The sequence below is a fragment of the Cyclopterus lumpus genome, chromosome 6, assembly GCF_009769545.1.
Source record: "Cyclopterus lumpus isolate fCycLum1 chromosome 6, fCycLum1.pri, whole genome shotgun sequence".
Taxonomy (NCBI): domain Eukaryota; kingdom Metazoa; phylum Chordata; class Actinopteri; order Perciformes; family Cyclopteridae; genus Cyclopterus; species Cyclopterus lumpus.
The window spans coordinates 18209050-18225663 of record NC_046971.1 but is presented as its reverse complement, the minus strand read 5'-3'; the positions used below and the strand labels follow the sequence as shown (position 1 = coordinate 18225663).

The 16614-nt window shown below is 42.0% G+C and overlaps 2 protein-coding genes across 3 annotated transcripts; both read right to left on the bottom strand.

Annotated features, from left to right (window-relative positions):
* Nucleotides 1–1879: 1879 nt before the first annotated feature.
* Nucleotides 1880–9404, bottom strand: trabd (TraB domain containing). Of its 2 annotated transcripts, none has more exons than XM_034535662.1 (10): nucleotides 9323–9404; nucleotides 8848–8888; nucleotides 8511–8577; nucleotides 7231–7397; nucleotides 6733–6873; nucleotides 6259–6369; nucleotides 5810–5949; nucleotides 4896–5083; nucleotides 4158–4254; nucleotides 1880–4070 (listed from the first exon to the last, which is right to left on the bottom strand). In XM_034535662.1, the coding sequence occupies exons 2-10, from the start codon at nucleotides 8869–8871 to the stop codon at nucleotides 3887–3889; spliced, it is 1119 nt and encodes a 372-aa protein (XP_034391553.1). In that variant the 5' UTR covers nucleotides 8872–8888; nucleotides 9323–9404; the 3' UTR covers nucleotides 1880–3886. The 2 variants fall into 2 exon arrangements, with proteins under 2 accessions (XP_034391553.1, XP_034391554.1); XM_034535663.1 differs by having other exon boundaries at nucleotides 4911–5083.
* A 1475-nt stretch (nucleotides 9405–10879) lies between these two features.
* Nucleotides 10880–15395, bottom strand: panx2 (pannexin 2). The gene is made up of 5 exons (XM_034535511.1): nucleotides 15031–15395; nucleotides 12672–13786; nucleotides 12333–12468; nucleotides 11878–12063; nucleotides 10880–11565 (listed from the first exon to the last, which is right to left on the bottom strand). The coding sequence occupies exons 1-5, from the start codon at nucleotides 15257–15259 to the stop codon at nucleotides 11222–11224; spliced, it is 2010 nt and encodes a 669-aa protein (XP_034391402.1). The 5' UTR covers nucleotides 15260–15395; the 3' UTR covers nucleotides 10880–11221.
* Nucleotides 15396–16614: the final 1219 nt, after the last annotated feature.

Below are 16614 nucleotides of genomic sequence, written 5' to 3'. Positions count from 1 at the left end.
TGCTGACCAGTCGAGTCCTTCAAAGTTGACCTCTTCACCTTGCTGTCTTTTTATTGCCTCAATCACTTCAGGCGAACACATCTCAGCTGCAGAAAACGTACAAAAGAATGTGGGAGTTCCCAACTGTCTGATCATGGCAAAAAGATCTCTTGTGGGTTTCTCCCAATAAGCTGGTGTTCCTCTCAGTGGCTGCATGAATCGGACTGCATCTTTACGCCTCACCAGTTTCTCGACCTCTCGTTTATTTTGCAGCGTACCAGAAGTTATTTTTCGTCCATCTCTGGTCAGAGGCTTTCCACTTCATTTAAGTTCAATTCATTTAAATGTATTAATTTATATAAGTCATCCTTACTTGGAAAATAAAATATGCAAAGAAAAGATTTTTTTACTTTGCCATTAAGACAGTCTTTCCATTCCAAAATATATATGCAAATTTACAGAACTATTTATTAACATTTTTCTATTTATAATTTGTTTCCTCTTTGAAATATAGTGATTTCTATTAATCTATGATATTAGTATTGTTTGCTTTGATATGATCTCTTCCAATATATTGCTTTTAATTACTTCAAACTTGTTGATTCACAAAATAGTAATCTAATTGTAAACAAATAAAACTTAATGAGGTCATTGTATGCTTCATACTTGCAACAGCATTGAGACTACTACTGCTTTTACGACTATCCCTGCTACTACAACAACAACTACTACTACTACTAGTACTACTACTAGTACTAGTAGTAGTACTAGTTACTACTGCAACTCCTGGTACTAATGAAGCTCTAGCATAAGTTCAGACAGGAAGACCACCCCCTCACAGCAGGCTCCTAGGCCCACCTGTATGACCCCCTCACCTGCAGCTCTCATTCCATACCGGCTGTCACCATCAGAGGAGCTACGTCACTACCAGCTGATCAACAGCCGGGCGCGAGCCAATAGCACAGAGCCACGCCCTCTGAGCTAGCCTATCAGCTGCCGCCGTCTCTCCTAAATATGCCGTATTCATGCTTCTAGCGCCCGCTGCGTTTCCATGCGACCCTCCGCCTCCCCAGCTCCATCCACCTCTTCAAATTCGGCAGCCCATCGTATCTCCAGCCACCACCACCAGTGTCTGGACTCCTCGGGGGGATTCATTTATTGCTGCCGCTCAGGGCAAATACAGCACGATCTCAAATCTCCCCGCTGAGTTCAAGTGCCAAATGGTTGATCGTAACCCATGGTCACATCATCTGGCAGTACATACACGTTGACTACTATTCACCCACTTGTCTCTCCTGATTGAAATACTGCTGCTATTACTGCAGCTGGTACTGTGACTACAACAACTACTACTACTACTTCTACGACTATTGCTACTATTACCTCAGATCCTGCTTCTCCTACTGTTTGTGCTTCAACACATTTCAGCAGGAAGTTTGCCCTTTTGGTATTTTCAGATGTTTTCAGCCATTTCAAACAATATTTCAGCTTCAAACTTTCCAGATTTTAGCATTTCAATGCATTTTCTGAAGGAAATGCTTTTTCTAGTTACTTCTATTCTTTCTGTTTTTACTATGTAAAGTGCCTTGAGTACCATTTAAAGCGCTATAGAAACAACAAGTATTATTATTATTACTACACTTAAAACGTATCACTCTTGTTTATATTTTGCCTCGATAGTTTGTTCTAACTCTTCTGTTGTAATCTTCAATCAATCTCTGTCACAAGAGTTTCCTTCAAGATCAGTTCTATCGTATCCTAGATCAACCCAAACATACAGCAACATACATCATTTTAATAAAATTAAATAACTGGACTCTAGTAAATGTAATCATCACTGAGAGCATTAACATATTTGCAGCTAATGTAAAGCAACAGGGCATTAAAAAAAAAACATTCATGAAGTAAATAGAGTTTATCTTTACTTAAAATGGTTTCACAATTCATTACAGAAGTTAGGATTTAATGTTTGGTGACGATGACAATACCACACAAGAACACAGGGAAACAAATCCTGGAGTGAATACCGGCATTCATACAGTTTTCTCTTGGCAATTCTCCAACATACAATAGAATAAACCTTTGGACATAACATGGGAGACAGACAGACACATAATGTTCAAGCTAGAATGCGTTAGACTGCTGAGGGAGTCACGACGACAGCTGTTCCCAACATCCTCATCTCTTAAGCAAGATAAATGGTTCATCAATTGGAAGACAGATCTGAGTTAGTTTGATGTGTGGAGGACTTTATGAGTGGTAATGCTTCTTTAACTCAAGTCCCATATTAGTCCATTGGACCATTTCACAAACAAAAGACAGCAAATGATCTACTGCCATAGCTCTTAGAATTAAATCTGAATAATTCCAGTACTGTACATAAAATCACTCAAAAGTAAGATAAGGAATACTTGGAAAAGGATGTTGGTTTGTGCCATTGCAGACTTGTTAATGCCTTCAGAACGTTTGATTTGTTAGGTCATCTTCCACATGAAGCTCCCGGGATGTCTTTCTGTTTTGTACACGTGCAATAAGAAGCTCTGTACTGTGGATACAGGTTAGTGTTGGTCATCTGAGGGTCAAAGGCAGCAGCGATAGCAGTGTAAGGCTTTACCTCCAAACTCTGACCAACCTAAACGATCTCTTTCTGTCACAGTAGTCAAAACAAGCTAATCACAAAGTTCTGCTGAGAAATCATTACAGTCAAGTTCGAAAACTCGGAAGGAAATAAACCAATTACTTTTCTATCATCTCTATCCAATTCAACGATCCAACTGGATATTTATCATAAAAGTACAAACAGCTGGTGCGCTGAATTACAGATGTTCTCATGTGGAGGTTTCTGAGAGATGTCTTTCTGTACAAGATGCATCATTTTGGTTCAAGTATGAACAACTTACTCACAGATAGAGCCGGTTCAAGCCAATGCGTGCTTTATACTGCGATACAATTAAATATACAAGACAAATGCATTGCTCATCCTGAGGCACATTAAGCCTGCATCCTGCATCACACAAAGTAGATGGGCAATTTTAAGGGAAACTGGATTTATAAAAAAGAAAAGAAAAAAAGTCCATCATATAATTATATAAAGACAGAATAATAGAAAATTGCATTGACCATTTGGTTGTAGTACGTGTAAGACGCATATACATATTTTTGCCATTAGCCCTTACTGCTGCCACATGAGGCACTTGTCTGTTGATGTGGACAGGACCGTGCACATGGGAAATACTTTTGTCTTACGTACATATGTAAGGATGTGCATTTCAAATAGAAGCTTTTTTTTAAATGAAGACGATCAGCCTTCGAATTCCGACATTTATCTCATATAAAAAGGGTCACTCCATGCACCAAGATTATTCCTAGATTGTATTTACGAGTATAGTGACTGACTTGATATTGTACTTTCTTTTCCCCATCCATACAGTACATGACTCTTTTATAAAATGCTGGACTTGAAATGGGCCAATTACCGAAATTGCTGTCAGGCACCAGAAAGGAGAAAGGAATACGAGTACAGCGTTAGTGCCTCCTGGAAAATGGCTCAGTCACATCAGGGCACGTGACTGAAGATGATTCTGATGATACTTGTCAAATAGAAATGTATTCATTTAAAGTTAAGGTGGGGGAGTTGGAAATGCATTCACAAGATATTATTGGCATTTGTAAACCTTACAAAATGCAGGATTTTCACAAAATCTGGAAGAAAACGAGAGTACTGTCGTGGTTTATTTGGCAGTACGGCCCTGCTGCATCTACAGGGACATGCGAGCTGGGAGGCTCTTAACCCCCTGAAATCCTTGTTAGTTCAGAGTGTGGACTGGTGAAACCATTCCTCCAGCCTCACCTCCGGTTTTTAAGGCTACTGGTGAAAAATGCATTGTTTCAATAGTCAAAGGTCGTGTCACTGTTGGCTGAGAGCACAGGGCGGCCGTAGAGTCTCCAGTAAAGATTGGACTGCAGGTAAAGACAGGAGGGCTCTACCTATACTCCCTCCAGCACGGTAGCAGGCATATCCAAGCACTCCCACCACGACACCCTTTACGGCCGCGCGCAGCACCCAGCCAAAACGTGAGGGAGGAGCAACACTGAGGAAGAGACAGACAGACAGAATGAGCAGCTGTGGGATTGTCAAGAAACAGTCAAATAATGTTTATATTACTTCCTGAACTCACATCATGATTTCATGTATGTTGAGCTGTTTCTCCCAGTTTTTTTCTATGCCAGGGACGTGACCCATCCCGACAACTCCCACCACCACAGCAGGCACTTCTAGAAAGAAAAGAGAATGGAAAATATTCTGTGACAGTCAACCACATATTCTTTATATTTCTTATCAATATGTAAGAAACCACAGGTCATCTGTCAACTGACCAAATGAATCATCCATCACTTTAGGGATAGATTTCAGTATGAATGACAAACCGGCCCTAAATTGTCTGGATTCACCCAATTTGACAATGCATAGATTATCCTGACAAAATGCACTGCTGAATATAAACAATACGATTCACAGAGCATGAATTCCTGTGGTCACAACATGAATGCAAAATTAATTTTTAAGCTCAGTAAAACAGGGGAAAAAATGTCCCACTGTTTCTGTGAAATAAAGTAAAAAATGTCACCTTTTTGTAGCATCTGTAGCATTCAAACCACGCTGTCATTACCGGTTGGTTGATTACGCAATCATTTCGTAACACATTTGATGACTCCGATACAGATACAATTCTCACAAAACATTTAAAAAGAACAATAAAATACACATGTAGAACAACAATAATATGTATGTGAATAAAAAATATATGCATGTATCAACCAATACCTATAACGCACATACATGCCAACCGGGAAAGAACAGGATTAGAAAGCTGAAAATCTACAAATATGGACAATGCGATTACGAGCTTATTCACCAGTTGAATACGCACTCTGAGCATTATGGGGTGGCTCCACACAGCGCGTAGCCTGGCGGAGGGTGTGCGTGAGGTAGATGTCTCTTTCAGCCACGATGGTCTGGTGGAGAGCGGGAAACTCGCCGATCATCTCCGACATGGTCTGTTCAAGCAGGTCCTTCTGTTTGCACTTCTCTACGTCTTCTTTACTAAAAACATGACAAACAGAGTCGGCGGTAGTCACATAGGAAGGGGAAGACATGTTTCTGTATTAAGTAAAGAATGAGGAACAAACAAACAGTGACTTGTCGTATTTTTCTCAAAATCATGTTTTTGGAAGCATTTTTTAGCATCCACTAATAAAAGAAATCTCTATGAAAAAAGTGTATACAACACTTATTCTTAAATATTTATAATTTGTAAGGATAAATTAGTCTCTTTTTAATGTCCCTTAATGCAAAATTAACACATTTGGGTAACGATTACATTGAGGAGCTTTAGACAGCATTGTCAACCGATTATGTTTTCTAGAAAGGCAAAATCTAGAGATGATTAGTGGCACAGCTTTAGTGAATGGTGAGAAAATTAAACATTCATTTAAGCATATATTCTTTTCAGGTCCCGATCAAGGCTCACAGGCTCAATCGAATAGATGTTAAAAGATGAACACATCACATCAGAGTTAAAAGATGTTCAACAAATTGTTGCATGTACGCAAAATCCCTATTTCTACACAGACCGCTATGAATGCAGCTACATGTACTGTAGCTGCATTTTCTTCCAGGCAACAATTGCTCAAAGCAAATATGTTTGCCACTGCTACAACAATACCCCTAAATGTCACTCTTTTCTCGTGCACGGGATCATGTGGTGGGTAGATATTGAGAAAGACAGTCTCACAACACAGTTTGGTGTGACAAAAAGTGAACATATACCTGATTGGATCTGACAGAAAGCAAAGACCCCACGCCAGACGGGCCTTCTGCCACAAACTGAGAGCTGCAATGGCCCTCTTGAACGTCACAGGGATCGGCCTGTCCCCAAGGTGAAATTTACAGAATGGCACTTGTCCAGCCTGTGTGGGAAAAAAAGAAAATCAGAAACCTATTCACCTATATCCATCAACATACATGGTAGAGTAGTAAAGACTCGATTCCCAATACCTGAGGGTGTCCATTAACTATAATGACTGCAGCTAATTAGTTCCAGTTAAAGTGTCTGTTCACCATTTTTAATTAATAGGCTGGAACTTAATGTCACATATGAGCGATCGTCTAACATGCCACTTTTCAACTGGCTACCTCAGGCTGCGGCCAGCAGTACACAAGGCTTTTCATTTGTTATTATGGTAATGATCGTTCCATGTGTTTTGTGCATGATTTACCTCTTTGAAGGCCTCCCTAAACTCTCCTCCAGGAGCCATACCCAGTTGCTCTGTGATGTGAGCTGAAACTTTGAGCAGGAGAATCTGCATGAGGCCGGACATCAGCCCATTCTAAAATAGGCACACAGAAAGACAGACATACTTAAAATTTGAGTTTTTAAATACACTGATGGTAGTGCACATTCTGTGGTTTTATGCATGCTTACATAAACAATAGTTTTAGAAAACCCAAGATGACAAAACAGGTGCAAAGACTTAAAGCTCTAACACTTACAGTAATCCTGCTTGTGCATCAGATAAATTAATTTAAAAACGAGAGATCCCCTTTACCGTTTCTCCCCATCATAGGACTAAAGCTTTTTCAAATATCAAAACCACACCATTACTGCCTTAATCAGAACATACAGCTATATTTGCTCTTACTGTTTTTCAAAATACCCCCATTGGCAACTGCCATCATTCTATAAGCCTGACCTGTTTAATGGCCTGCTGAACCTTATCCAGGCTGATGTCTTTGGCTTCCCTCAGCAGTGTATTCTCATCCATCTTAAGCATAGACACCCTGTACTGGCACAGCTCCACCACCACAACGTCTGGCTGCACAGCGCGGATTGTCTGAGTGAGGCACAGAAGAGAGTGGGTATGCGAGATAAGTGACAGACATAGAATAAGAAAGCATACGAGATAAATGGCAAAGTGTGAGAGAGCAGTGAGAAAGGAAATAAAGACAAAAAATATCAATGTGCAACAAAAGACAAGATTACGCTTGGCAAAAGAGGAATGCCAATCTTGTACTTACAGTATATACAGACGGGCCAACTAATCTTCAAGGTGCTACTCTACAGCACTTCTCCACATTCAGAAGGTTATGCCATTATTTCACTGACAATTCACAGCATATCACGATTTAGAAAAGGGTGTCAGTGGCATAGTCGAGTGTACAAATCCTGTTGTAAATTCTCATTGGCTCACCATGGCCACATCCTTTTTGCTGCTGTCACTAAAGTGGGCAGTGCCCACCAGGTATAGGAGGCTGCCATCAGGGGCAGTAAGACGGGTCACTGTCTCTGGGAGCTCAGGGGACGACTGGCGGCGCTGCGATCGCAACTGCCAAAGCAGCTCCATTGTTTCACCGTCCGCTACACAGGAACAACAAAGACAGTTATTAAAAGGGAGAATATTTTTTCCATTTCCAAGCAACTTTGAATAGTATTGAATTTTACTCAGTTACAATCTCAAAGATTTGTTTCTAACTATTTGGCGGCACTTATGGCGATAAGCCGTAGCTGCATATATCAATGACTGAAGAGATGATCAATGATGATAAAATAATCTCTAGAATCTGCGCCCAGCTGTGCATTTAGAGAGCTGTCCACCCGCTGAGCCTAGTTAATCAGCATGATTGACAAGTGAACTCTAAATCCTTAATTATAAACGAGTTTGAGTTTGAGTTTTTTTTCCCATGGATCTGACACCCCGCATCTCCGTTGTCTTTTTAAAAAAAAAATCATATTTACTCACCATATCAACCCCGATAAAAAATATTTTTTTGTTAATGTGGTTATATAAATCTAATTTATGGTGCTGTGAGATTGCTGCAAGGCTGCCCTGTTAAAACAGGTGTGAGCCTCCCTGCGGCAAGCATAAAAACATGTTGTGAATCTTTGAAAATGATTACATCTGTTTTTTCAACACACCGCTTTGCAGTGTGTTTGAGAAAGTGACAGAGGAAAGGAAAGACAGTTTCTGTCAGTTATTAATAATAATAATTCAATTTGAATGTCAACGTTATAAATGAAGCTTCGAACTATTATATACAGCCCTCGTTATGGTCTGACATGATTTGGATTGTGATATAAAGATAATGTTAAAACGGAACATGATGTTGTACCAAGCGATGAAGCACTCAACCCCCAGTTGCTCCCGGGCGCTTCACAGCAGCCCACTGCTCCTAAAGTGCGCAGAGGCCAAATTTCATACATGTATGTATGTATGCATGTATGTATATAATATGACAAATGGAATTAAGTTTTAAGTTTAAGTTTCTTGTATAGAGCATAGGGCATATCCTCTTGTAAGATTGCCATTACTATTTACATTAGAAATGACAAAATAAAAAAATGGTGTTGCAATGAATTGAACTTTAAAAAATATTTAACATATTATCTTTTGTGTAACAGAGACATGCCAAACAATCAAAGAGGTACTACACCATCTTTCAGCATACACACTGTATTTAAAATAAAACGTACATTGCCCTGAAGGTAGACAAGGCAGTTCCTCTTCTGATGGGTCCTCCGATGGGCTGACTGACTCATCCTGTTAGACATAAAAACACCAAACAATATCTTAGACAGAGGGCATATTTATGGCAGTACAAGATCAAGAGAAGAGTTGAAATTGCAATGGTTTAAAAAAAAAAGACAACTACAGAATAACGTATTTTTACAGACTAACGTTGCATCATACCAACTGACTTAAGCTGAGCAATGTGTCCTCTTACCCAGTGTGAGCAGGACATCATATATAGCTAGCTACATCTCTCTCACACACACACACACACACACAATAATTGTAAGAGTTACAAACCTCTGAACTGTTGTCTTGGTCCATGTTTGAAGCACTGAAAGCTGCGTGTGACAGAGGATGCAGACATGTGTTACAGTGAGACGTTCACGGACACAGCTGGCTGCGGTACAACGTTACAGACTGATGACGTTGCTTTACGTCTAAACGTAACTAACAATTGCAACACGACGTTAACGGGAAAAGTAGGTTTGCACAACTGAATAAGCAGTAACTCCAGTTTACAAACTTAGCTAACGTTACGTTCAGGTACAGCGATGTCTCATTTCCTGTGCACTCGTCTGTTTGGTTACTTCGCTACCGGATGACGAGAACAGCTAATTCAAGCTAACGTAAGCTAGCAAGTCTGGTAAGAACGTCGTCAAATCACACACGTTGGAACCGAACAGTTTCACAACAACACATGCCGCCATTATCAAGTACAAGATATTTGGTAACACACGCAGTAGTTGTCTCAAAACAAATATCCACAACTTACTGAGCAAGCCAGCCTGTGTGTCGGTGTGCTCCTCGCCAGTACAGCAGCAGCGTTACAGTGCTCGGCTGAATCTGACAGCCGCAGTGCATTCTGGTACATGTAGTCCACAAGTGCTGGGACGCGCACATTTATTTTTAAAGTGAAAATGTTTTTTAATCACTTTCCATTATGACATTTCACACAGTACAATCAAAGTCTGGACTCTTCTCCACGTCTCCGCGAGCATTACGACTGTCACAGATGTACGTGCTCGACTGTGTCAGTGTTCAAATCTACACAGAAAATCGGTTATAAGCAGAGCTGTGTTTCAACATTTATACCATGCTCTCACACACACTCGTGTTACAAGTCTTAAAGTGCTTTTGGATGCATTTCGTGTGCTTGAGCAGTCTAACAAGGGGAGTTTTCGCGAACTAGTGTCACGGCAACGAAGTGGACCATTTGTACTCTCCACCAAAAGATAATTGTAAGATGTCATGGGAAAATGTTACTGAATGCCCCAAACGATGAACAGTATGCATAGGTCTACCGATCATGTCGGCAAGCCCCTGACCACAGTACTAATGTCTTCTACAGTAGATGTCATATTGGTTTATGTCAGTGCACGTATCATGTATGCAGCTGCCAGGAAATGTGTATGGAGAGGTTGTGGTATAGGCACCCATCCCCTTGTCCACTCTTTCCCTGTGAAATGTGCTAACATACCTTGATTTCTACTACAAATAACAGACCAACTATTATAACTATTAATTCCTTCTTATAGCAGATGTTGGCACATCGTGAGACAGGACAGAACTATCGAAAGAAGTTGAGATTGTGGCGAAGATGGCAATTAAAAGCTTAGTCATCATGTACTAAACCTTCGGGTGAGGCATGATTTAACATCTACTCATCACTTCACATCACAGCACTCCCACAAGAAGCCAGCAGAACACAAAAGTCACACACTTTGAGTCCAGCTCCGTTAATCATATTGGAGAGCTCTGCTATCAAAGTCTTGGAGAAGAAAACTTCCACATCATTGCATTTCTCTCATAGATATCTGGTACCGGTCAGATAATTCTGTCAGTTTCTCTAAACAGCATTGTAGTCGCACGTGACCTTACAACCTCGCCCTTTCTGTTCTTCTGCTCTTCCTTTTAATAATGTGCCAATTGACCTATTATTTATGACGTGCAAATAGTCGAGTCAAGATCTGATACACGTTCCTAATCAACGGTAATATGGAAATGACAAAGCCATGGAACGTGTGTTATATTTGTTTGTAACACCCCACAAACACACCATATACAGTGTCTATACACGTATAGCGTTCTGTGAAATATGATGCTGCAAGCGCATACATTATTGCCACACATGTATTGTGATCTTTTGCATATTAATTGTGCAGATCTCAACTGTATTGCGTGAGCTACCTTTCTACTTGGCTATTGGGATAAAGGGACTAAGCGTTATCATATGTGTTTAAAATACATTTAGTCTTCTTTGCAGATATGCATCTGTAAAGTGTGTATCTTTTATTCTTTTTATAATTCATTTCTCATCCTTGCCTTTTTAAATATAGCTGTTTGACCCTGCACTGTAGCACCCTGTTGAATCACTGCTGGTTTCATTGGAGGCTGTTTAGCTGTACACAGTCATCCTGAGACATGAATGTGACATCATAACCTACCGCAATACTCTGGTCAACATTATCAAACACACACACGTGTGTCTTATCCTCACTGAGTCATTTTCCTATCTAAAAATTGAGCCTGCTTGCTTGGTTCCATGTCTTTTCCTCACTGTCCATCACAGAAGTGTGTGAGTTAAAGAGTAGAGGTGGCTGTTGATAGCTGTGATTGACATGGTGGTCGTGTTCGCAGAGTGTAGTGTAAGTGTCCTTCTTCTTCTCCTCCCTCAACATTCCCCAGCAGCGATGAGCTCCCCGGGTCTCTCTGCAAGTCTGTCCCTACGGTGCTCTTCGTCCTCTTCTTCCTCAAAGAGAGTATGATGTATACTCAGCAGCTGGTGTGTAGGGGCTCTAGTAAGGGGTGGTGGGTCGCACTCAGGTTTTTCCATTAGGGTGAGAGGCTCCCTTGGAGGAGGTGGAGGAGGAAGAGGAGGAGGAGGAGAGGACTTGGGACTGAGGGGGTCCTCACTGGAGGGAGGGTTCGGGCTCACGCCATTTATGTAAGTTGTGGTGGGTAGTGTCATCATAGGAAAGGCAGTGATGGTCGATTCTGGAGAGCAAACCTTTGTTTCTGAAGCGACAAGAAGGAAAGTAGAGCAGATCATCGAATTATCAAGTGAAAACAGGCTCTGTGTCCCCTTCTAAGGTCAGTACATTTTGCATGCTAAGACTGATTGGCCATCATGGAAGGCAGCATTAGCAATATTCATTGAGCAAGTCTACCAGATATAACAACATGTCATCAATATCATGCCTATTGTCTGGACCAGGCGGTGGTTGCAGGCATTTATAAGTGCAACTAGATATAAATATTTGACCAGTGAACTGTGATGAATTCAACCCTGAACCAGAAAGCGCAAAGTTAAGGAGAGATCAGACTTACCTGTAATGGCACCAGACACATGAACAATAGTGTGTGTGCCTTCAAGGTACATTGTATCCATGTTGTGCTCTGAGGGAAGGGGCTCCGCGGCTGTGGCCTCCACCTTGGGCTTACGAATGGTCAGCATGTACGGGTGGACGTCCAGAGAGAAGTTGCGTGTGTGCTTTTTCTCCATCCCACTCAAATCTACGATTCAAAATGAACAGTCTGACTTAAAAGGAGAACAAAACAGAAAAAAACAGGTCATCCAAATAAGTGTGCTTCTGGGAACAACACTGATGAAAGATGAGTTGTATTATTATTAATTAGCTGAACGATGAGCCGAAAGGAACTGCAAAGTTTGCTGATAACTGTCTCTAGGTTTGTTCATTTGATCCATTGTTAATATAAGAATATTGATGAGCACAGCTTTAAATAAATATGTTCACAGACTTGCTATTCATAGCACTGCATACCTTTTATTGCAGGATATTGTGTGCTTTTGGTATCCAGAAGTGGTGCAATGAAGCTGTCTGCCACTGTCTTTCTTCTGACTGGTTTGGATTTTTCAGGTTTGGTGTTACTTTCCAGACGCGTCAGGGTAAGAGGTTCCTTTACAAAGGACAGAAAATGCAAATACAGGTCATTATTTTACAGCTTAAACTTGAGGGCACTTCCTCTAAAGTCCATGTTCAAATGAACTGCTGTGCTGCAGTTAACAAGTGATTGTAGTTTCAAGAGTACAGTAGAATTTATTTTTCCTCTTCTAGCATTGATACTGAATTCATTCTTCTGAATCGCAACTCAGGCCTTACCTTGAACGGCTGAGGAAGAGGATTTGAGCTCGGGATCCATTTCATCTTTTTACGCGGCCGTTTGATGACCAGCGGCTCCCCGGCCATCTCTCCCACTCCAAGATCAGAGGGGTCCATGTTTGGATCGAGTGTTTGTATCCCCGAGTCCCTCATAGTGGGTGTAGCGTCATGATTGGACTGCGCGAGCGCAGCCAACAGCTGCCTGACCACATTGTCGTACATGAGGTCACTTTCATTGGTGATGAAGTCCAGACGGTTGAGCGACTTGATGTGGTCCCTGTTCTCATTGCAGAACATGGCCAGGATGTTGATGTCACAGAACTGAGACTTTTGCCAGCGTCGCCGCGTTTTAATACCAACTTTATGCAGTTTGTCAAATACAAAGTTGGACTTGCGCACCACAAACAGGTGCAGCAAATTCACCAGGATGATGAGGTTCATGGTGCAGAGCAGAGCGATATCTACTGCAGCCATGATGCGCTGGAGCTGCACAGCAGGCAGCTTACAGTTGACCCTGAGCTTCAGCTCGTAGTAGCTGCTAATGTCTGGGGGCTCACCCAGCGCACAGGTGAACTCATTCTGCCTTTGGCGGGCATAGTATGCGCTCAGGTAGGAAATGGGGATGGAACTGAGGCAGATAATAGCCAGGTGGCGTCCCAGGTATAGCTTAGCCAGAAAGTTACTTTGGCCCCGTCTCTCCAAATATTTCTCAAACAGGTTCTGCTCCGGGCTTTTCTCCTTCTCTGCATTCTCTATGATCTCCCTCCTCTCTCGCTCAGTTATGCCAGGTCCTTTGGACTGGATCTGCTTCTCGATCTTTGGGGCTCGGCCCTCAGCGGCTCGATGATAGCAGTTATCAATCTCTTGAAGCAGGAAGTTGAGCTCTGAAGTGAGTCGCGTAGAGGCAAGGAACTCCCAGCCCAAAGCAGGGATGTACATGATTCCAGCGAAGGCCAGCAGGGCATAGGGCAGGAACTTGTGTTCAAACAGTGAAGGCCAAAGGTGAGACTCCACACCAGGTACAGCATCCCGCAGCTCTGTCCAGCAGTAGCCTCTTGCATATAGTGCCTGGTCTCTGGTGAAGTTGTGTGGTGTGTAACAGTATATGGATTCCTCTGAGGAAAGTATGGATAGAAAGAATCAGCCCAAAAATGACTTTAACATTTGGATGATTATAGCTCATAATATAAATTGAGTCTATTATCTGCTACACCCTGGGTCCTATTTTTAGAATTTCACTCCTATCAACTATGATGTTGTTTTCTTGAATGTTATTGGCAAGAACTGGCAATATGAAAACAGATGAGGTCAGACAAACAGACGGGTTGAAACTTATCCCCCTGCTTAACAATTTTATCTAGCACTTATTTGAAAGTGAAAGAAGGTTCACATACCTTAAATATCTGTTCATCCGTCATCCATTGTACCGTAAAACTGTATACACACAACTACGTTGAATACTGTGGGTCAAAATGTAACCATTCAGTAGCTCTGCATAGTGCAACAGATGTTTAAAACAGAGTTAACGTTAGAGCTCGTCTTCATTTCACAGTGCTTAAGATAATAGCTCAAATGTGGATTTTGTGTTAAATGCAACATATTCACATTTCCGAGCTGATATTTCTCATCTATGTGATTTGTTTCATTCTTTCTTTTATACCCCTGTTGCATTTCCGAGAATCTGCTAGAATCATTCATCTGTTCAGCCCAAAGTGAAATGACGATTTGCATAAGCTCATAACGAGGAAGTAAGAGCACCTCTTCCTGTCAAAATTCTCTCTGGTTCAGGACTGCAGCAGGTCTACTTTAACCTTTAATCTTACAAAGGATTCACTTGCTGTCTAAATAAACTCAGCATTTTTACTGAAGATTAAAAATCAGTGTGTATTATTTTATGTTCCTGGGTCGGACAACATATGCAATTACATTAGTTTGACCCAGTCACCGAGGGCAGGATGCTGAGTCATTCAAAATATGTTTCGCAAAGCCCTAAATATGATGATGAAACGCACTAGTGAGGAAATACCGAATAACTTTTTTCTGCTGCTGGACTTAAACGCCCAGTCCCAGATGGTTAATGCTGCTATGCAGAGAGCCTGACTCAGCAGCGAACTAACATTTCTCCTGTCACTGTCGGCCCTCTAACCTTACTCTTCCCCCTCCTATCTCCAGTCGGCCTTCAGCCTTTCTAGCCCTTTCTAGCTTCCTAATGCCTAATGTGCTACTTACATCCCATCTTATCACTGTCTCTCACAGAAGACACAAAAGCAGTGCATGGCTTACTTGAAATATACAGTTGCTGCTACCGCTTTGACAGTTTACTGTGGTATTGAACCCCCTCTAGTGGCAGAAGTCTCACCTGCAAAGTTCCTTGTGAAGACAAGGGTGACCAGCAGGATGGGGATGATGACCGTCCCTATACTGACAACACGGTCAAAGGGCAGCTCCAGTTTGAGCTGCACCATGAGGCCGGCCAGCAACCCGCCCCTCTCATCCTGAGAGGAACCCGGCAGGATCAGCTCCTTCAGCTTCTCACCGGCGAGTAGAGCCGTGGCCATGTCTAAGTTTTGATCGAGGATGTTCTGCATCCGGAAACACAAAGGGAGCGCACAACAACCTCTCTCTGGACTGCAGGGGAGACAAGAGACTCCCTGCTGAAGTTAAATACTCATTATCTCACACACACAGAGAAATGTGTGGCCAGCTTCAGCCTCTGTCACCATGTGTGGAAAGGCAGCAGGTCATATTGTGTAAGTCTGTGTTCACAGCATTGGGTTTTACAGCAACAGTTTCGCACGGCTCCTCTCATTTAGAAGAACAAGCATGGCGTTCAGAAGCACTCTCCTCACTCGGCTTCTTTAATGTACATCCTTTTGTTTTGCCCCATCTCCTCAGTCCATCCTCTCTGTGTGGCAGGTTGAGGAATGGGCTGAGTGTAGGAGCGTCCTTGTGATCCCCAGGGAGAGTGATTGCTGCTTGAAGAGTTGTTACACAGGCTTCGAACAGGGGAAGCTCTGACCAATCCTTTCCTGGAAGAAAAGATAACCAGTTAGGATGGGACAGTATGTTACATTGTTTGTTGTTTTTAATAAAAGTTGAAAATGCCATTTGTGGTAACATATACACAATAGGTAATTAGTACACCCGTCTTTAAATAAACCCTTAATAAACTTCCTTAAGAAAGCTCTGGGTTCCCATCCATCGTCCTGTATTGTGCAGTTATGTGGCCGAGGATGACTAATCCTCCCTCTGTGACCAGTGGAGTGTGTGAATGTGGTCGTATCTTCAGGGGGTGTTGGCCTTTGATCGAGCAAGGACACTAAAGGGCAAATGTATTTTCTGGAAGAGGGGGTTTGCTAACTTGGAATTCACTAAAAAAACAGAATGTATTCTGTGCTTTTGACGAACGCTCTGTTTTGTCTTAAAAGACGAACTGCCTTAATTATTTTTGGACACTGACTATGCTATCATCTCTGTGGAACAGCGTGTTCACACTGGGATGTCAGGTGAACCCACACTCTTACTGCACCATGCATATGCAGCATGCATATATGCATGGTGCAGTAAATTGGCGCCTGCTGCATGCTCGTTTGGCTTGAAGGTTAGGTGAATGTCCTCCGTTAGGAGTACATCGGCCCTTCCTGCGAACAACCCTCACCCTCTTGCTCTCCTTCTTCCCCTTTTACTTTATTTCCCTAGTGCTCCCTCTGCCCTCCTCTAAATGTCCTCTTATGATGCAAAAACGCACATCTATGAAATCCTTTAAAGGCCAAGCCCTCTGATCGAGGTGTACTTAATATCTTTAGGACTGAAACTTGCTATTTAATGAGCAGGGGACTCTCACACACATGGCGAAGAACATCATAAAGAGAGGATTTCTTTGAAATATGGTCACAGAAGAATTATTCCAGGCTGCATGTGTTAATGCCGACAACCTGCAATA